A 21416-nucleotide genomic window follows, 5' to 3' on the forward strand; every position below is an offset into this window, starting at 1 on the left:
GACTACGTTGCAGACCGACTCAGACATTCAAGAACAGAAAATCTACATTGTTTGTCCCATTTAGTCACTTTACAGAGTTTTGAAACACTTAAAATAACAATATTTCTACTTGAATAGAAAATATTTGCTTAATTTCCTTGCAGCTATATTGTTAAATAAGAGTGTTTTCAATTGCCTCTCTCCTTCCAGGGTTCTTTTCTCCTTTGAGCTTTCAGAGTTGCTCAGTCTGTTTTAAAGACACTGAAACTCATTTATTAAAGGTTTCTGACGATGTTATCTTCAGCAACAGTTTATGTACGTATAAACTAATATATGTTGTAATCTATCTTCTTTAAACCTCTGAATGTCCTTAAAGAAATTGTTTCTACAGACAACACACATGCACAAGGTGTTTGGCTTATTTAATGGATTTTATTTCAATAATTAAATAACAATATTCAATGCACAACATTTACAGACTTCAAGTATTGCTGAAAGAACAATTGTGTGTATGATTCTGCTTTTCCTTCAGCTGTATCTCCTGCTCATATTGCAGAAGAAGTCAATACAATAGTAATATAATATTACACAATAAAGCAAAAAAAAAACAATCAGGAGCTTGTCCTGTAGAATCACAGTTAGAGAAATGCAGTGGCTTCACTGATAAGAAAAGATTCCAGCTTTAGATAAGGCTTACTGTTTTCAAAAGAATAACAGAGAATGACAGATTGACCTGTTCTGTCTGGTGATCACAGCAAAGTCAAACAAAGATTTACAATAATAAGAAAGGGATGAAAAAAAAAAAGACATGAAATGTATTTCTCTGTTTTTTTTCCTCCGAGGATTGTTCATGTGTGTTTTAGCGGTTGGCCTTTTTCAAACCATATCCCATGAGGCAGGCAAACATCGTCAGCACCATCTTGGGATTCACCTCCACCAAATCATCCGGCAGAGCGTAAACACGAGCTCCGATCTTACGAGCCAATGAGACAGAATACCTGAGAGGGGAACAGGAAGACAGGTAATGAGTGAGCAAATAATAATACAAACACAAACAAGTAGGAAGAGGACAAAAAAAAAAAAGTTTTTACTTGGCATTATTGATTTTATCATCCTTCTTCAGCACTCCTCTCTCTCCTCTCTTCACCATCTCCCACTTGACAGTGCCGGGAGCGATGGCGTCGATCAGGTCAATCACTGGCAGACTGGTGCTGATCAGTTTGTCCTGCAGAGAACAGAGAAACAGGGTTAAACTCACATACAGCCCTGAGTTTAATAAAATACATCAAATGTTGTGACATACACACACCTTGAAACTGCTGATCTGTGTGTCCTTTCCTTTCTGGCTCAGCATGGTGTTGACCCAGTTCAGGATGATCTGATCTCCAATTCTCTCTCCATTGCCCAAATCTGACAAAACTTGAATCGTGTACCTGAAAGTAAAAAATAAAAACAGGTTAGATAACTGAACCTGTACAAGGAGCAGCTGAAAATGAACATTGTCTTCTCCATACGCTATAGTAAGTGCCACAGGTCTGAGTGGTGCATGTACCTCCTCATCAGCTGCCAGAGCAGTGCCAGGGTGTGCATGGGACTCCCTTCATTTATGTTTTCTCCTCCAATCCCAACCAGAGAGAAGTGAGCCACATTCCTGCCCAGCTCCACTGCATAGTTACAGTTCTCCAGCTAGAATATGTAAAGAAAAGCTTGGTTATGTTGCTTTTATTTTCCAACCAACCAGCATGCTTTTCGTTGTCCTAAATCTTGTAAGTTCTTTTGAAGGTTTGCATGTACCTTCTTCATATTGCCCCCCAGGACATGGTAGGGAGGTTGGTTGACCCTTTTCCAGTTCACGTGCACATTGACCTTTTCATAAAGCTGCAGAATCACCAAGCCGTCACACAGGCCCCTGAAAAGGATGAAGACACAGATAATAAATATTAACAACAAAAACATCAGACAAGTTTGTGAACTTAGGATAACTTGGGCATATTTGTGCCCTATTATTCACGATGACATCAACGTCATGTCCTCTTGTTGGAATCTGAACTTTTAGCAACCTGGGAGGAAGTTTACTTTTTAATGGGAAAAGCTAACATTTGATAAATATTTTACAGACTGATAACGCTATATTTTGGAGTGTATTTACATTTAGAGCCAACATACATAAATAAACCACAAAAGGATTAAGTGTTTCCAATCTGGGTAGTATGGAAAAGCCATAAAAACATAACTTTACACCCACTTTAGGAAATGCAGATAATTGATTGATTAAGTAAAACTGAATCAAACTAAAATAATCTTTGGTAAAGAGCCCCTAAAGTCCCATAAGGTGGTAGTTGTTATTTTGTGCACACAAGATAATTAGCTTGTGGGAACAAAGCAATCATATTGTGTGCACATTAAATATTACCTTACAGGACTGTAGGGGCTCCTTAGGGCTCCCTATCCAGGTGTGGAGTCAAACTGTTGCTGGGTGGGTATGACCAAACCTTGAGCAACACACCTAACTCCCTCCTCAGTAATAATAATAATAATAAAAGAAAAAATAATAACCTAGTTTTGTATGGCTAAAAACGAATTTAGAAAGAAAAAAAAAAAAAAAAAAATCATGAAAATAGTGATAAGAGCTTGTAAAACATACATTATAAATAATAATAAAAAAATTAAATCAATAAAAATGAAGGGTACAGCTTAAACAGGCTAATTTGTAAATACAAGTCTTTAGTAGAGCATTAAAAGAGGGCAATGATGTCTCCTAATTGATTTCCATTTTTCCCAGATAACAAATGTCTTATTATTGTTTGTCCACTACCCTCATTTCCAATTACACTAACCTTCACATGCAGACAGCTAACTGTAGGAATGTTAAGTATCCAACTACTTTCCTGATAAGTTCAATGAAACTCATAAATAACTGAAGACATACCAGTAAAGATGGTTGACATATGGAGAGACGCCCAGTGAGTTCATCCAGTTGCGAAATGTTTTCTCTTCTTTGGACTCTCCTGGACAGACACGAGGACATCATAAATGTTATCAAATATTCCACCAGCTGTTTATGTACAGCTGATTTCAGCAATATGTAATCGTAACATCTGCCACACCTTCAAACACTCATTTGCCAGGAATCTACATTGGGTTTTGACCTGGCAAATGAGTGTTTGAAGGTGTGTACCACTGCATCTGTTTCCTTTATGTTGACATCATGGGGAATGTGTGCACATGTCCATATAAACATATCAGTGTTTGTGGTTAAAGGAGAAGCACTGCAATCTAATCATGTAATGATATTGCTGAAACATAGTGACAGATATGGCTCACCCTCTATGTGTGTTAAGTCGTTGATGTTAACCCTCTGCAGAGCAGGATGCATGTTGAACAGATTGGCCACAAAGGCCAAGTTCAGTTTACTGTTTCCAGACGTGACGTCTTGAGGAGAAACAAACTGCCTGCAGTCCAGTCGGGCCGCCTGCTGCAGCATCAGCTCAGCCCTTCGCTCCAAATCCCACTCCTTCGTATACACACAAAAATACATGTACATGAACAGTACATACACATAATCAGGCCAGAATCAGAGAAGAAGACTACTTCATTTAGTTTACATGCACTCCATCTGCAGAACGATAATATAAAGAGAAATTTACACCTTCAAATTTGACATTTCTTAGCTTCTCACTGTGACCTAAAAACTGTATTAAAATAAAATGACTCACACTGAGGCCACTCATGTCGATTTTGACAGTTATATCGTATTCATTTTCTTCTTGGATAGCGATCTGCTGCAGCAGGTAGAAGTAGGCCTGTGAGTCCTTTAGTGGGACAAAACAAGACATAATTACAGTCATGTCTTTATATTGATTTATCTGTATCTGCGTGTGTTCCACATTGCACCTTGATATCCTCACTGAAGTTGCTGATTGTTTGCGTTCCTGCGTTGCAGAGATGATAGTTGACCCAGCGGAGCAGCAGCTCCTCAGGGGAGAGAGACATGAGATGGTCCAATGTCTCTCCATCTGTCAGAAGGTTGATCAGACCTGGAGATACACAGAACCAATTTATTAATTTGTATCTTATCTTAACCATTACAGTTCAATCTTAAAGCAAGCAAGAAGGAGCAAATCCTGCCCAATTCTTTTCACAATAAAAGTGTCCATTAAAAGAAATGCAGTTGAATGTGTTTTTTTCATAAACAATGAAGTTATAATTCATGAATGGCAAAATTTCAGTTTCTTATTTAATGTGGGATATTTTCTTTACATGAATAATTGTAAACAAAATTTGTTAGATGGCTGGATCAAACAAACCGATTACAGACATCCACTTGGGCTCTCAAAAACTGTGATTTTTAAACTATTCAAGAAATGAATCATCTCCTTAAAACTTAAATGGATTCGCAAATACCCTCATGTGAAAAAAGAAATGTTAGTAATAATACTTAACAGGGTGGTGGAAGTTGTTTGAAATTCAGTTTTTTCCTCTCCTTATTTTACCTGTTCATTCTAAACAGGCTCTAAATTATATAGATTTGTCCAAAATAACATGAAAGTGGACACCCGTGTGATTGTGGAGGCTTCATGCTGTTTATTTTCCCCACTCATATTCATCTACTGTTTCTACATGCAAATGCAACCTGCAAGTTATTCCAGTAAAAAAAAAAAAAAGGGGAGGAGACATATACTAGAATTGAAGCCATTAAATGGCCGGTATTGTTTGATGAAAGTGAAAATAAAAAGCATTGCATCTTGACTTTTATTATGCTTCATGGAAAAAAAATATTTACAGTAAGATGTCGTTAAATCAGTCTTCTGCTGCAACAGTTGACAAACTAACTTATTTTCAAGCTCCAGTCCTAAAAGTGCTCAGATTAATGAATGTCTTCTATTTCCTGAGCTCTGATGAAGACCACGTCACATGGTCCAAAGCTCCCAAACAAGCTCTACTCTTGTGTTGATTCAGCAAAACGACTCCTTTCACAAATGATGACACTCATTTTTGAAACATGTCGCTGGATTAATGTTTGTTTGTGTGTGTGTGACTGTGTGTGTGTGTGTGTGTGTGTGTGTGTGTGTGTGTGTGTGTGTGTGTGTGTGTGTGTGTGTGTGTGTGTGTGTGTGTGTGTGTGTGTGTGTGTGTGTATCTGTGTGTGTCTGCGTGTGTGTGGGAGTGTGCATGTGCGTGTGGGTGTGCTGACCTTCGTTCCTGCTGATTTCAATATCAGCAAAAAGTCCAACCTTAATAATCTGCCACAACAGTCCCAAAACCAGATGGGGTTTCCCAGCCATCAGATCATGGGCATCAATGTTCACCACTGTGCAGCCGATTGCTGAGGCGGAGTTTAGGGCCAAAATCAGATTCTCCTGCAATCACACATTAATCCATATCAACAAGTTTATTTACGATCAAAGTCAGAAACTTTCCATTTAAGCATTTCTGTTGTTTTAACAGCTCGGCAAAAACAAAGACTGCAGCCTGAATCCTTAAAATAATAACTAAATGATTAGAAATCAAACGCAGCGCTCTGAACTAGCTGAAGCAAAAGAATCATGGGTTTGATAGATAAATATCATAAACAAATCAAAGGTGAAATATGTTTTCACTTTACTTCTCTGCAGAGATGGCAATTACAGTGTCACAAAACAGATATGAAAAAGATTAATAGGCAGTAAAAAGTTAATATTACAAGCTCTTTTTGCAAAGTCCAACACAACAGGACAACCAGTCGCATTATATATACTAGTTTACTCTCGCCGTACTGTCTCAGGTAATATGTAAAGCAGTGAAATACGAAACCAAAACCAAAATAAAATCATGATTTATATTTTAAAAAGTACTTTCTATTTAATTAGTTACTTAGGCTTCATGAATAGAGTCAGGCTGCCTCCCCTCTTTCTAGTTCTTATGCTATAAGCTAAGCTAACCAGTTGATATTAGAGGTCAAGATCTTCTCAGCTGAGTCTTAGCAGGAAAGCAAATACTGATCATTTCCAAAATGTGGAACTAGTCCCTTGAAAGGACAAACATACTCTGCCATTGATGCGTAGGGATCTTAGTATTTGCTGTACATGAGTTTTATGGATTTACTCATCTCACTCACTGATGTCTACTACTCACTCTCATTCTGAAGGTTGTGAGTTTCTTAGTGTTGATGACTCTTTCATCAATCGTGTCAGGCTGAGACAGGTTGATCATTTTGCTGCAGGAGAAAAATGAGATTAAGTGGGTGAAAAACTGAGTGAGTTCAGGCACGAGTGAATCAGGGAGGCAACTGCTGGATCTGATTTCAGACGCGTGTAACCTTTCCTCTGTGATATACGCCTGTGTGAAAAGAAGTGACACATTAAAATTCATGTGTGCTAGTAGGAGGAGTGAACCACTATTAAACTACAAAACAATTGAATCGCACAGGCTGTGCAGCCGTCAATAATTAAATATATTAAAAGATTTATTCAACCCATTTATCTCACCGATCAAAAAAGTCCCATTTGAGTGTATCTAATGTTGCAGTTTCTCCTGTGCGATATAAAAATGATCATTCATGCACACGTGCTTGCGTGTTTGCATGACCGTGTGCATGAGCATATGTGTGTGTGTGTGTGTGTGTGTGTGTGTGTGTGTGTGTGTGTGTGTGTGTGTGTGTGTGTGTGTGTGTGTGTGTGTGTGTGTGTGTGTGTGTGTGTGTGTAATACCATAATAGGATGCCATCGAGGACAGATGTGAAGAGGCTGCGGTCGTCGGGGTTCATGGGCAGCAGATGTTCACAGTCTGGATCTTTCGCCAAAGCTTTGTTGATCCAGTTAACAAAAGCCACTTTCTCCTCATCTAAACACACACACACACACACACACACACACACACACACACACACACACACACACACACACACACACACACACACACACACACACACACACACACACACACACACACACACACACACACACACACACACACACACACACACACACACACACACACACACATTTCACTATCTGCTTGGAAAACATATTGGCAAAATGCATTTCTTGGCCTCTTACCCAAGTCTCAATCCTCAAAAATCTAAATCTACCTGTGCGGAACTCAATTTCTGTCCCCACAGGTTAGTATGCACTCAGGTGAATTTTCCCACTGGGATATAAAAGCAAGCACACAATGCATTCTGTCTCATACCAGAATAGGAGTGCTGTGTTCCCTCGCTGGAGATTCTCGACAACCCTCCAAAGGAACAGATCCCATCCCTCCTCGTGATGGTTTTCTTGAACGTCTCACTGAACTTCTTACTCTTCAGCTCTTGATAGATCTGACCACAAACAGAAAGTGTTTCTTCATGTGTGGTCGGATAGGTGAGATAATTTATTTCAACTCATAATCTGTATTATAACTTACAGAAACAAACTCCTCAAAGCTGATCTTCTCATCTTTGTTTGTGTCCCCGGCGATGAAGGTCTCAATGATCTCTCGCACTTTGTACCCCGGCAGGGAGAAGCTGGCCTGTCTGAAAAGCTCCTGAAGCTCAAAGTCACTCACGAAGCCGCTCTTATCAATATCTGGACACACAAGGGAACACACACATAGTAAATCAATTTGTTTCACAAATATTAGTCTGAAATTAATTACCCTAACACTTACTGGCAAATACAGTATAGCTGACACATGATAAATGGAAGGACAAACAAAGGTCTTTAATGACAGGTTTGTAATTTCCTAATGATTTTCAAATTGACTTGGTTTGGAGACAAACACTGTGTTTAAGTTTATAGGTAGAATTTAATTTCCAGCGACAATTTGTTTAATGAACTGATCCTTTAACACTAAAATAAATACTATCATTCACTATCCATTGTAAATGTGAAATTGTATTCTTGCTATTGGATACAGTTCAGATTTTTGCATGTTTGGCTGACTGCACTGAGACTCTCAGTGGTTTCCAGGGTTTTTAGTTTGTGACCCTCTGAAATGAAGCCACCTCGTCACACGTTATTGCCCAAATGTGGACGTTACTTGTCAGTGATTTTTGTCTCATTTGAGGGATTTCTTTTCCACGTCAGTGTGTCGTGTTTCACCAGAACTGTTGGATGGAGCGCCGACAAATTTTGTACAGATGCTCATGCTCCTCAGAGTATAAATTCAAATGACATTAGAGATTCTCTAAATTGAACTTTAGTACCACCACCAATTTGACATTCAGGATGTAAACGTGAAATGTCAAGATATCAACTAGATGAATTACAATCCATTTGATGCAGACATTCACCATCTTTGTGAACTGTGATGATACAGTGACTTGTCATCTTGTGGTATTATCAGATCAAAATATAAATTTGTCTAATACTATCTTATTAATGACCATATACCTACAAACCTAATTACATTCCAATGAGCTGTACTTTGTGCTAATTAGCATGTGTTAGAATCCTCACACATGAGTGGTGATGTTTTATCAGCACTTACATATTATACGACATGTTCAAATGTTCAGTAAACGCTGGCTTTCATTATCTCTTCTCACCAGGACAACATGTCATAAAATCTCTCAGCTGACTGATAACTTACAAACTATATGCTGACACCATCAAACAAAGATATCACACTTAAATCTTTGGTGCTCATGATGTGATGAATCTCCAAATAAACTTTGTCATTTTTTATTCTGTTACCGTCCTCGGGCCAATTATTATGTTTACTTTACCGCAATGACTAAAGATCTCAAACAAATTCCACTATATTTACATACTTCGGTTTTACAATGACCTTATCAGCTTCCTGGAGCCACCATCAAATATTGTGGGTGGTCCAGACCTTCAGGTTGGGTGAACAGAATTAAAAGTGTGGCACTGTACCAAGCTTTCCTATAATTAGCAACAGATTACTTTCTCCTTTCCAGGATAATTAACTGATCCCTGCCAGTTTATTTACTGTACGCTACATGAACTGAGACCAGAAAACAGTGATACTCATAATTTTAAATTGAACAAAATCTAATCAAAATTTCCTCTCCTGAACCTGTTAATCTTTTTCTGCCTTGTATTTGTATTGCATACGTCAACAGGAAGGTTATTATTTTGTAATTATGCACTTTTTCATTTACCTGATCAAATCTGGCAACCTTTTATAATTACATGTGACAATACCTCACACACAGAGCACATACACTCACCAACCCTGGCAACAAAAATCCCTTATGTAAGAGTCCTGCTTTATGGTTGGCAGTAAAGCACTTTGGTCCAAAATCCCATCAATACAATTGTAGGGTCAGGTCAGGTGAACGAGTGCGAGTGTGTGTGTGTGTGTGTGTGTGTGTGTGTGAGTGAGATACTGACCGATTTTATCAAAGGCCTCTCTGAGATCTTCCAGGTCGTCTCGGGAAATCTGTGTGATGTGATTCGCCATCATAGCTTCTGCTTAGTGTACCTGAAAAATCCACACAAGCGCACATAAGCACAGTTTTCGATGATGTACACAAAGCGAGATCAGAATGTCGAATTAACAGAGGAGCAGGTTTCATTTTAATGCTGTAAACACAAATTTACTGCAGATGTGGAGACTTTAGTCAACACATTTCAGTCAACACATAAATGAGACCAAGGCAGATGAACAATTAGGAAGTGATTAGTTATTCACTGGAATTTGCCCAAGTTTCCCATGCACTAACAACTCTTTATTCTGCACAAACTGCTCCCATATTCACACACTCATAGAGGTACATTTAAACACCTCAGAGAGTCATAATTAACCAGTGAGCTTTAGCATTGTAAAGTAAAACCTCCTGTTGGTTATTTGCTTGAGGAAAGTACAATAAAAGACAAAGTGAGATCAAGATAGAGACAAGTACCTTCATAAGAGCCTGTGTTTCCCGTCGTGAGCCTCTCGGTGCAGATCCCTGGCTACAGGAGTCGACTCTTCCACGGCTTTGCGAGGCTTCAGACCGGAGCAGAGAGGAAGCTGGATCCTGGAGAGGCTGAAGAGCTGATTATCTCTCCTAGGAGGAGTCACTCAGTGGAGGCACAGTGAAACTTTGACCCACCTGCACTCTGAGACAGGCGTTGCCTGATGGTTAACATTTAACACCTCAGCTGTGTCATCATCTTATCGTCTACAGAAGAGCTTCGTCTGTTTTTCTCTGCGATGTATTCGCAGTCAAGGCAAATGTCTGAATTACAATGCATCCAGGAACAGAGAGAGCATATAAAGTTAAAGTATAAATGATTAAAGTGAGTATAAAATAAATGCAGTGTGGAAAACAGATAACGGGGACGAAGTGACAGTCAAACAATAAATGCATGCGTGTCAGATCCATCCATCAGATCCATCCATCAGATCCATACATATATGTCAGCCTTGTGAATTTTTTCACGATCATGGAGCATTTTTGCCCTGAGTTGAACCTCCCAGGCTGACCCAGAGAAAGGAACTGCAGTAACGAGATGGTTAGCTTAGCATGGCATGCAGACTGGAAGAAGGGGGAAACTCTGTCCTTCCACAGTCTGCACTTGTCTGGCAGTTGATCCCGGCTGAAAAATCATTCAGCACATTACTTCTTTTAAAACCACATATTGTTTTTTGTTTTTTTAATATACTTTGGATTGTGCAACCATTAAACTAAAGATGCTACAAGGCATATCTTGTTGCTTTTGGACAGTTGCTATACTTAGCTAATCATCCTAACTCCCAGGCTTTGCTTTAATCTTATTTCATTTAACTCTTATAAAAGATGCTCAGGTCACTGGAGAAATTTCCGACAAACAGTTAAACAAAGGCCATTTAACATTTGCCAAAAAGGAGCCACAAGTGACAGGATAATTTGCATTACAAAAGTTTAAAGAATTGTTCTTCTTTTTTAGAGGGACCATGCTCACATTTTGCATTTCTGTCAGACATGTTTAAAACATGAGGCTCTGTTTGCCTCAGTGCCACACAATGCCCCTGTAACCTGAGGCATAAAGCCAAGTGCATCACTTAGATTAAACTCCCCCGCATCACAACAACACAGTAGCGCTTATTCTTCATTCCAACTTTACTGGCCAATTCATGTTTTTTTTTTTTTATTTTTTTTATTTATTTCATTCTTAAATCTTAAGATTGATACTTCATTTCTGACATCTGACCTGTTTGTGTGGGTCAGGAAACTTCAAGGTAAAATTGCTCGGCACTCATATTAGGTAATTGTGCATTGTGAAGCAAAATTCACCTGTGTTTATCAACAGCAGTACAACCACATTGTGAGAAAGAAACGAAAGTAAGGCGCTTACATTGAGTTCCAGGCAGGGTGACGGGCTTAGAGTTCAGAGCAGAACAATCCAGAGAAGAAAAGCTTGCTGAGGACTAGTTTTGGACCCCTTTCTTTCTTATTATCCTTAGCAACCCTCCTTTTCACATCTCTCTTTTTGTATTAACCCTTTTTCTTCTGTCTTTTCCCTTTCCTTTTCCTCGTCTCCACTTCGGTTCTCGGTGTTTACCTGTCAGCCTCCGCCTCTGCTCAAAAACACATACTCTGTCATAATCAGCCAGAACCAAGACACATGTCTACACAAAATGTTTCCTTCTTGCCTCAGATAAACATACTAAAGACATTTTTATACCTGTTCACAAAAAAGTCAAGAATCTACGCAGACCAAGGACTCCATCTTTCCGTCTCTCCCACAGGTCTTTTCTTCCTCGGACATCTGATCAGCCCAGTTTCACTCCGTGAGTCCGAGGTGCTCTCCGGTTACTTTCTCCTCCTAATCGCCGGTCTCAGGCGGGCGCTCTACCTTCAGCTGCTGATGAACGAGCTGCAGTTTTGCAGCCAGGATCAATTGTTGGTGTAAACATGTGACAGCTGGCCAAAGAGTTTCTCATAAGTCTCCTGCATTATTCGCTGCAAATAAGAGCACATACGCAAGAAGGTGGATAGAGTGAAAACCATGCACACAGACACAGTAAACACAAAAGCACACAGGATTTTAATGATGCCGGTTTCCACTACACACAAAATTGAAAAATCCTTGCATTTTCTGCGGCATAAAGCTTAAAAATGTACGACATGTTTTTCTTACTTCTGTTGCTGTGACTATTTCTGCTACCTCCTTACAGCTAAAGGCCTCAGGAAGTCATCACACTTCTGTTACATAGGTTGGTTTTCACCTGAGCTTAAATCATTTCCAATAGTCGAAACATAAAAATGTAGATAATCAATGATCAAATGAAGTGCTGAAGGAAAACATAGATGGTTATACAATGTGGGCCCTATAGGAACAAGCCTCAGGGGCCAAAGGGTCATGGGGTCTTAGGTCTTCTGCAAAATACCCCAGAAAGAGACACAAAACTGCCATGATAGCAGCTAACCTCAGGTGTCTCCCAGTGTGTCTTTTTTTTTTTTTACTCTTATTCTTGTGTTTGTCTGGCTGTCTGTCTCTCACCTGCTCCTGATGACCTCATAATCCACTGCTGCACACCTGCAGGCAACCAACTAATCTAGACTCCTCCGCTCAAATACCCGGGTTCACCAGCCAGTGTGGTCCTACTGTCTCTTGGCCAGTCGACATATTGACCAATGTTAGAAAACGTTTGCTGGATTTCGTTATGTAATTGACAATAACAAGTCAATTTGCTGACTTAAGAATTTTTCTCTGCTTATGCTACTGTTAAATAATATTTTCCCACAAATATTTTCCCATTGTTGTCTCTTGTATCCAGAGAAAATGATATTTATTAGTTATAGAAGGCACAAAATCCACATGTCAATGCAGCAAATCAAGAGGTGGCTTATATTCATTTAAACGAACGCACAGTATTGTATTAAAACAGACAAAAATCTGAAACCTACTTGTTGGATTTGTAGAAGTAGCTGAATGGAAGATTCCTCTGAGTCCATCCTGATCCCCTCCTGTGTTGTGGTTGAGCCTTATTCAGCTGTAATGTGGACACACGACCACTCTGAGGCAGTGCCGACGCTGAGCTGCTCAGCTGACGCAGTACAGAGGATCTCCTGGTTTTGTTTGAAAAGTAGATCAGTGTAGTGAAGGTCATTTCTGACCAAAATGGCGCTTCAGCCTCTTTCAAAGCAAAAACAGATAATAATCCGACGTAAGTGAACATGCGGTGAATGTCAGGGTGACCTTATTATGAAAATGATTTCTATCTTTACAATTTCACTATTAATTTTATAAGGCCGATTGTATCCCTAAATATTTGATTGCATGATTTTTTTTTTTTTACTACATTTTTGTAAGACTACTTTCAGCAGTTTCAATTTCCTTTCAATAAGATAAACCCGAGAAGTGTTGCCTAATTTGTTTGTGATTTCATCAATACTTACAGGCACAAACGCAGGGGGCGTGTCACCTGTCACGTGACCCGGAAAATGTGGGGCTTAATTCCTGTGTTGGACTGCTCCCAGCTGCTGCGCCTCTGCCATTCGCAGAGCAAACCCTCCCTCCGCTCCATCACGACCCCAGACCCTCGGGTGGACTCTCCTCAGCGCACCATGTCGGGTAAGAACACACCGGGGCCGCGCCGACTCTCGCGGCCGCCACACTGACACCGGAACACGGCCATCCCCGACCGCACCGGACCGGACCGGGGCTGCGCGAACTGCACTGTCCTCCGGAAATAAGGCTGCAGAAAACACCTGCTGCTGCAACACTCACTGCTCACTGCTGCTCGTGTGGACAGACATGAGGCGAACAGATCAAATTGTTAGTGCGGGCGCTGCTGTGTTCGTTTGAAGGGTTCAGGTTTGATTTGATGAGCGGCTGCAGCGGTTTTGGACCAAAAGGGAAGCTGCCGACGGTCAAAAGCAGCACTTCCGGTCCCAAATTTCAAAGTCAAATTGGTGTGCAGTGTTTAAAAATGGCAAAGGAGAATATTTAGACAGGATTTCGTTGAGACAGTAGTTTTCTTTAATGCCATGTTTTTATGGCATTTTGTTCTGATGTTGCACTTTTACTCTTTTAATGCTGATGTATTGCAATCTGTGCTTGATTTTTGAGGCCAAAGATGAGTGATAATGAGACGTTATGACCAATTAACAGTTTAAAAGAAATACAAACAATTAGGAATGCGTCAAACAATTAACTTTCATTTATTATGTTGGTTATTTATAGGTAAATGTTGACAGGCTACTAAAAAAAAAAATTGTGTTAAATGTCCTGCATGATAAAACTACTTACTCATCAAATGTTTTGTTTCAAACATCCAAAACCCAAACACATTCGCTTCATTATTGTATGCAATAAAGAAAAACGCATCAAATCCTCAGATTTGAGATGCAGAAATGAGCAATTCTGTCAAATTTGTTAAAAAAAAACAAAAACTGATTTAATCAATTATTTTGGCATCATATTAGCTTAAGTTTAATTTGAAGCCGAGCTCCTAGTCAAACAACAAATCTTTGCAGCTCCAGACGGGATTACGCCAAGTGGCTTTTTAAGGAGTTATGACCAATACATTTGTGTACTTTTACTGTTTGAGAAATACAAATACAAACAATGCACAGGACAGCGGAAGAAGCTGAGAGAGCAGCAGAGCTTATTTCTGCCTTTAGACCCCTTTTAAAGGGTTCGTTCAGCCCACGTGTAAAGAAACGACCTGCTTTTCACGGTCTTGTGAACACGTGTAATTACGTTGTTTGTGTGTGACTGCCTTAGTTGTGGAAAAGAAGAACGGGACGTTTGGACTGTTGGAACGTGGAGTCGACCATTTCCAGTTTAAACCTTTCAGTTCATGCTTTTATTTTTAAAGGATCAACTTCCTCTTTTAATATCGTGGGTTTTGATTAACTTGACGGTTGTTTCTCAGTGTGAACGTGCGCCACAGTGTGTGGCCTTTTTAAAAAAAAAAAAAAAAAAAATGTAAATACAAGAAAGGGCCTCTAGTCTCTCACCTTTTTATAGTGTACAACTGTTAACGTGGTTGACAACAGCACCATAATTACGAGCATCGCATATAACTGCATGCACACAACTTTATTGTTATGAAATTATAGTCTTAAATATTTGACATTTATTCCAGCTACAAACTCAAATTTAAACTGCTTTATCAAAAGTATATCACTCATTAATATTTCTCCTCCCCAGAGGTATGTGGATCACACGACATTATGTCGCCACAGATAACACTGTGGGAACGCAGCGCATGCTTCCTGTGCTGCCTTGAAGGCGGTTCAGGCGTTCCACTTTCACCCTGGCCTTTTGATAGTCAGTTTATAGTTCCTTCAATCAGACCTTAGCAACCGTACAACACGGCACGCAGATCAGGTTTCCCAAAAGCCTCCCCCACCGACCCGACAACTCAAGCATTCAGCTTGATGAGCTCTGTTTGCTGGCTCCAGGCCTGCTTTCACTCTAGCAGCGACAACACATAATGCCCCCCCCCCTACCCCTCTTTGCTGTTGTTCGTGTACACTGAGACTCACCAGACGCTGAACTTCACACAGGAAGCCTATAGATCAGGGGTGTCAAACTCACTTTAGTTAAGGGGCCACATACTGCCCACTTTCATCTCAAGTGGGCCAGACCAGTAAAACCATAGCATAATAACGCATACATAACGACAACATTTCTCTATGTTTAAATCATTGGTGAAGGTTTTTGGATGATAAACCCTATTTTAAAGGTCTTTCTACAATAAACTAGAAACATAAAGAGCAAAAACTCAGACATCAGCCCACTGTTTATCTGCCTGGGCTCTCCTCTGCAGATTTAACGGGTCACAAAGGGAGCAGCAGCTTCTTCCTCCGGAGCAGACGTCGCATTTACGCTGTTTCTGAAGCAATTACTGGATCGATTTAAAAAAAACAATTACAAAACATTTGTACTCATAAACCTCCATATTCTCATAGAAATGCAATGTATGTCTTTCTGTAATTTTCACACTTGGCAAAGTCATCCGGCGGGCCGAGCTGGACCCCCTGGCGGGCCGGAGCTGTATGTTTGACACCCCTGCTATAGATGAATTGGTCATACTGGCACTGATACAGGATCATGAGGGTTTAACGAATCTAAAGCTAATGTAGAGACTTTGAGAAGCAGATAAAAAAATAGTTTGGTTTTTTTGGGGTTGGGGTTTAAGACAATAGAGACATGATAACATGCCTGTCATATGGATAAAGAGTGTGTTTGTGTTTTTCCAAGCAGACCAAGCTTTTGTGACGTTGGCCACAATTGACAGCTACGCCAAGGGAGCGATGGTTCTCGGACAGTCGTTACGAAACTACAACACAACCAGGAAGTTGGTTGCACTTATAGGACCTCACGTTGCAGAACCTTGCAGGTATCTTTAGCCGTCGGTAGAACACAAATTCCCGTAAATCCAACATACACACTGACCTAACTCGTGTCGTCCGTGTTGCAGAGACGCACTGCGCTCCATTTTCGACGAGGTGTGTGTGGTGGATGTGATGGACTCGGGCGATGCGGCTCATCTGGCCCTGATGAAGCGCCCGGACCTCGGGGTGACGTTCACCAAACTGCACTGCTGGACGCTCACACGCTACAGCAAGTGTGTGTTCATGGACGCGGACACACTGGTGAGAAACAAACCCCGACAACAGCAGAAAAACCCCACACACAGTGTTAATGGAAAAAAAAAAGTCATGTTTTCTGTGAGATTCATTTATGAAAAAAAAAACCCCGCAGAAGTTTGAGGTAAAAAGGTATTCATCTGAGGAAGTAAGCAGCTGTGTTTTGTATGTATTTAGGTGCTGTCCAATATAGATGAACTGTTTGAGAGGGAGGAGCTATCTGCAGCTCCGGATCCTGGTTGGCCGGACTGTTTCAACTCTGGGGTGTTTGTCTTCAGACCATCCAATGAGACGCACGACAAGCTGCTCACGTTCTGTGGTGAAAATGGCAGCTTTGATGGTGAGAGTACCAGATATAAAAACACTGTTTAATGCTATGTGCTCTGTAGGTGTATGTTGTGATCTCAATAATGCAGCTTTGGCACTGCTTTCCAACGGGCGTAAGATGAAGCCAGCATTTATGTGCCGCTTGGTTGGTGGTCTTCATGTTGTGTGAACGTGACAAGAACTAAAGCTTATCTTGCCTCCAAAAAAGTTCCAGGAACACGAACTACAACTCGACTCTCAAACGGTGCAGGAAGATTGGCTGAAGAGTATTTGACTATGTCGCATTGAGAATAAAAGTCTGAAGTTTTGCGAGGATCTAAATGAATGGCGGTCCCTCCCGCCCTTTGACCGCTGCTCAACACCGTGTCGCATACTTTTGTATTTGCTGCGCTGTCGCTCGCTGTACGCAGCATCCTCTCTCTGACGTGTAAAAATAGAAGCTGAAAAGGCTTGTTGACGTCTCAGAGAGGACACGGCCTGCGGCAATGTACCGAATGTGTTCGTGGTATTCACCATTCACGTATGTCGTCTCGCCTCGTGCGACTGGTTTACGACAGAGAGCGAGAGGTCAGATTAGGTAAATGTTCTTGGAATTAAGGAATACCAATCCTGTTAAGAAAGCCACAAAAATAGATGCTCTGAATATACTTGTCATGTCACCGGTCCTCCGTTACGCACAGGAAAATCAGAATCATTCTCGCATGACTGTTACTATCCTGGATGTGGATTTTATTATATATATATATATATATATATATATATATATATTTTTTTTTTTTAACATGCCAGATCAGAAGATCTCATTTTGCTCTGCTATAACCAGAAAGTGTTTCGTGTAAAATTATTATCCTGAGTGTATTCTGTCTGTCTGTGTCCACAGGTGGAGATCAGGGGGTTCTCAACAGTTTCTTTAACACCTGGGCGACAGCAGATATTTCCAAACACCTCCCCTTTATCTACAACCTCAGCAGTATCGCCATCTACTCCTACCTGCCTGCTTTCAAACAGTCAGTACACACACACACACACACACACACACACACAAGCAGTGTGTGCAGGCTTTCTTCATGTATTCACATTCAGCTGTTTCTGTAGCTTTCCCAGTTAAATTGTCGTGTTTGTGGCTTAAGAGCCATAAAGATGGTCATCTAAGGTCAGTTGTGTGTGTGTGTGTGTGTGTGTGTGTGTGTGTGTGTGTGTGTGTGTGTGTGTGTGAGAGAGAGAGAGATTGGGTGTGGGTGTTGAATCACAAGAAGCTGCTGAAACTTGGGACAAACAGAAGACATATTCTGCCAAAGTTGTTTTGTTTAAATCTGCAGTCCTTTTAAAGAGTTTGGTTCAATACGTACTAAAGTAAAATTAGATTAAAACAAAGGAACACATTGTTATTATTGGTTATTTTTTTAGGTCATTTTAGCCTCTACTTGTTTCATGAATAATATCTTTGTACCTCAGATGGGACAAGAAACCCCAAGTAGGGAGAGCATCAACCCTCAGGTTGGCCAAACTTATCTGAAAGAGAAAAAAGATGCAGACAGAAATAATTAGTACCAAAAATGTCAATTTACAGAACAACTTCCTGGTTGATTTTTGACTCGTTTTTTTTTTTTCCTGTCACTCTGTCACAGTTTACGTGCGCAATGAAGGCTAATTACAGACATTTTAGGTGCAATCAATTTGGTTTTGGTCGTCTGGCTGAACACAACTGGACCGCTCCAGTTTCTTTTTCCACTGGAATATGTAGCAGTGACTTTACTGGATAAAATCAAGTGATGGAGAGTTTTATTTTGACTAAACTCCTCAAACCTGACACAAAAGCTGCTGCAAATTGTAGCTTGTGCGTTGCAGCGTTATTATGACCGACATCACAGCATCACCGGTGCGTAACGTCGCCCGCAACATCAACGTGATCTCCTGTCTTCCACTTGTTGGTGCAGGTACGGCCGCGACGCGAAGGTGGTGCACTTCTTGGGCAAGGTGAAGCCTTGGAACTACTCCTACGACGCTGCGAGGGGCGAGGTCAGAGGTCACTCGCCTGACCAGTGCCAGCTGCACCCCGACTACCTGCACATGTGGTGGCAGCTGTACGCCAAGTCCGTGCTGCCGTTACTGCAGAGGGCGTACGGGGACACGCCCTTCAACAGCGGCTTCGTGGAGGCGAGCGGTGACGTATGTAAACGGTCGCGGCGTTCAGAATGTGTGATGTGTGTGTGTTAAAGAGGAGTGCTGGGTTCGAGGTGCGGCCATGCCGTGGTGGGTGTTCACGTGATGAAACATTGAGGGATGCTGTGAAATTGCGTGTTTATCTGTCGCGGCACGTTGCGTAATCGTCACGTCCTAACTGTGTCGAAACCTCTTAATTGCCGCCTGAGATATCTCCCTTTCTCTGGCAAATCTTTTTTTTTGTTTTTGTTTTTTTTGTTTTTTGGGGGGTGGGGGTGTAATTCCATCACGATTTGTGAAGTTAGTGAGTATAAAAAGAGCCACAAAGTAAATTAGCTCCTAAGCGTCTTATTAAGATGCTGGCTGCTTTTTAGTCGGCACGGCAGCAAGTAAAACTCGATTGGTTCCACATTCCTCAGCATTGATCCGTTGCCAAAAGTCACGTTTGTTGCTGCTGCTTTTGGCGCCTCTCTCTCTCTCTCTGTGGCGTCACGGCTGAATGAAAAGCTTACTTTCATCAGAGAACCGTGGCGAGCCTTCAAACCCTTCGTAGAGTAGCAGGAAGTTACTCTGCAGCCTGCTGTCACGGCGCTGGAGAGAAACAGTTCAGTCACTAAAAGGATGGATGACAAAACCTGTAGCTTTGCCCAACAGCCTGAAGCAGTGTCACACATGTTTGTACAGGAAATGACTGACTCAGGCTGAAGGAATTTTTTTCTTTTTCTCAGTAATTTAAAACTTTTAGTACAGCCTGACGGATGCCAGATTTTTCAGCCCGATATCGGAGAGTAAAAGATTCAGATATTGATAGATTGGCCGAAGGCCGTTTTCACATCCAGCTGCTGAAGGATGAAAGCTTCTTCTGAACACAAGTTTCGGACGTGTTCGTGATATTGTGACATCGCAACCGGTTGAGACTCGATTTGCTTTCTGTGGGATTAATGAAGTCTTATTTGATATAAGTTTGGAGACACTCGTGGCACAAAAAGAGACGAATGCGAAAAAATTAGGAAACGTGTTCAGCAATTAAACCGTTACAAGGAAATTTATTGATTTTTTTTTTTTTTTTCAATTGTAGTTCATTTGCTATTCAGCAGCGTCGTTATGTTTTGATTGACTTACCGAGAGCACATTCACTTCAGGAAACGTTCTACTTTCGTGACTTTATGATAAACGACGTACGTCGTCTGAGAAACATACCTGACTCTCATCCGCTACGAGACTATTGCTAAATTGTCTCTTTGTGCTTTGGCTGTTATGATGAAATGCCTGCTGCGCGCACTGAATGTGTCTCAAGGGTAGAAAAGAACAAATTCCCCCCCGTGAGGCAATTCCCTGCTGAGGGAAAAGCCGAGCGCGGCTGATCCCAGAGAGCAGTCCTTATAAAGTATCGCTCCAGTTTCAGTTCATGATTCATTCATTCTCTTGTCTGTCCGTCACGCAGGGTACGTTCTACCAGAATGTGAGCGAGCAGCTGGCGTCCTCTCCTCCTCCTCCTCCTCCTCCTCCCCCCCAGAAGGTTTCATCAGAGGAGAGGAAGCAGCGCTGGGAGGCGGGCCAGATCGACTACATGGGCGACGACTCTTTCGCAAACATCGAGCGAAAGCTGGACTCCTTCCTAAAGTAGCGGGCGGCCGAGGGAGCGTCCACGGACAGCAGTTGAAGCTCTGCGTGGCCGCTCGCACGAACCACCTCTCGGACTGGAGGAACGCCTCGGAAACTTTCACTCTCACTCTCTGCATCCTGTCGGCGTGAAGAGTATCGTTTTGACAAAATTCCCATGCACTCCACCGTTCTTTTTTTTTTTTCCTCTTAAAGGAAAAGTTTGACATTTTAGGAAATATCGCTTTCATGCCGAGCGTTAGATAAGATGGACACGGTGTGAGGCCACTGACCAATTTGGCTTAGCATACAGACTCATTTCTGACCTCAGCACGACGTACGTTGGGTTCATTTAGTTACAATGATCTGTGTATGGAAATCTTAAAGAAAAAAAAAAAAAGAAACTTCTTCAGGGATATTTGTATTGATCTCAGATATGTATTATCTCCCCAGAATATTAAAGTATTTGCCCGGAGCAAATCATTCATTCAAATCCAGTATTTCCAGTATTTTAACCGAGCCTCTCGGCTCCTTTTGTCTCTGTCCAAGAGGCATAAATACTGAATTTTAAATGTTATCTTCATTCTGGGCAAACATTTCATAATTCTGTGCTAAGAGTAAACATTTGTCAGATAGTAAAAAAAAAAAAAATCTTTGGAGATGCAATTTATTGCAGAGGGAAATCAACCGTTTACCTGCGGAAGGTTTTGTGACTGAATCACCAAGTGATGTCTCGAAGTGATCGGGTCACAAATGGGGAAGGGAGACGACTAACTTGACTGACCGAAGGGTAACAGAGACCAATCATTTTCTCACCACACTCTTGACATTAAAAACAAAAGAA

General features: G+C 41.1%; 2 protein-coding genes and 1 long non-coding RNA gene across 3 annotated transcripts; 1 reads left to right on the forward strand and 2 right to left on the reverse strand.

Annotated features, from left to right (window-relative positions):
- Positions 1-397: 397 nt before the first annotated feature.
- Positions 398-11317, reverse strand: LOC138627964 (plastin-1-like). Its single transcript, XM_069710625.1, has 17 exons — positions 11229-11317; positions 9812-9928; positions 9300-9390; positions 7366-7526; positions 7150-7279; positions 6669-6801; positions 6094-6175; positions 5174-5339; positions 3874-4016; positions 3696-3791; positions 3304-3493; positions 2909-2987; positions 1774-1888; positions 1532-1665; positions 1289-1412; positions 1071-1204; positions 398-977 (listed from the first exon to the last, which is right to left on the reverse strand). The coding sequence occupies exons 3-17, from the start codon at positions 9370-9372 to the stop codon at positions 839-841; spliced, it is 1899 nt and encodes a 632-aa protein (XP_069566726.1). The 5' UTR covers positions 9373-9390; positions 9812-9928; positions 11229-11317; the 3' UTR covers positions 398-838.
- A 1666-nt stretch (positions 11318-12983) lies between these two features.
- Positions 12984-21223, forward strand: LOC138627965 (glycogenin-1-like). Its single transcript, XM_069710626.1, is given in 9 exon segments — positions 12984-13044; positions 13279-13302; positions 13305-13451; positions 16095-16230; positions 16312-16486; positions 16658-16820; positions 17688-17814; positions 18745-18976; positions 20415-21223. Coding segments are annotated over 9 exon segments (1233 nt in total). The 5' UTR covers positions 12984-12998; the 3' UTR covers positions 20598-21223.
- Positions 13432-18753, reverse strand: LOC138627966 (uncharacterized). The gene is made up of 3 exons (XR_011311431.1): positions 18258-18753; positions 16287-16483; positions 13432-13609 (listed from the first exon to the last, which is right to left on the reverse strand). It is a non-coding gene; the product is annotated as an uncharacterized lncRNA (long non-coding RNA).
- Positions 21224-21416: the final 193 nt, after the last annotated feature.

This window comes from Brachyistius frenatus, unplaced genomic scaffold (genome assembly GCF_029030835.1).
Source record: "Brachyistius frenatus isolate BFR_SWC_R1_liver_20210118 unplaced genomic scaffold, ASM2903083v1 Contig_93, whole genome shotgun sequence".
In the NCBI taxonomy this organism is placed as follows: Eukaryota; Metazoa; Chordata; class Actinopteri; family Embiotocidae; genus Brachyistius; species Brachyistius frenatus.

What these genes read in the sequence shown, in the direction of transcription:
- LOC138627964 (XM_069710625.1), bottom strand. Translation starts at nt 9,372, where the DNA reads ATGATGGCGAATCACATCACACAGATTTCCCGAGACGACCTGGAAGAT. An exon ending in TCACAACCTTCAGAATGAGA is followed by an intron (nt 5,340 to 6,093) that starts GTGAGTAGTAGA and finishes GTGTGATTGCAG; the next exon opens with GAGAATCTGATTTTGGCCCT. An exon ending in TATGTCAACCATCTTTACTG is followed by an intron (nt 1,889 to 2,908) that starts GTATGTCTTCAG and finishes CATCCTTTTCAG; the next exon opens with GGGCCTGTGTGACGGCTTGG.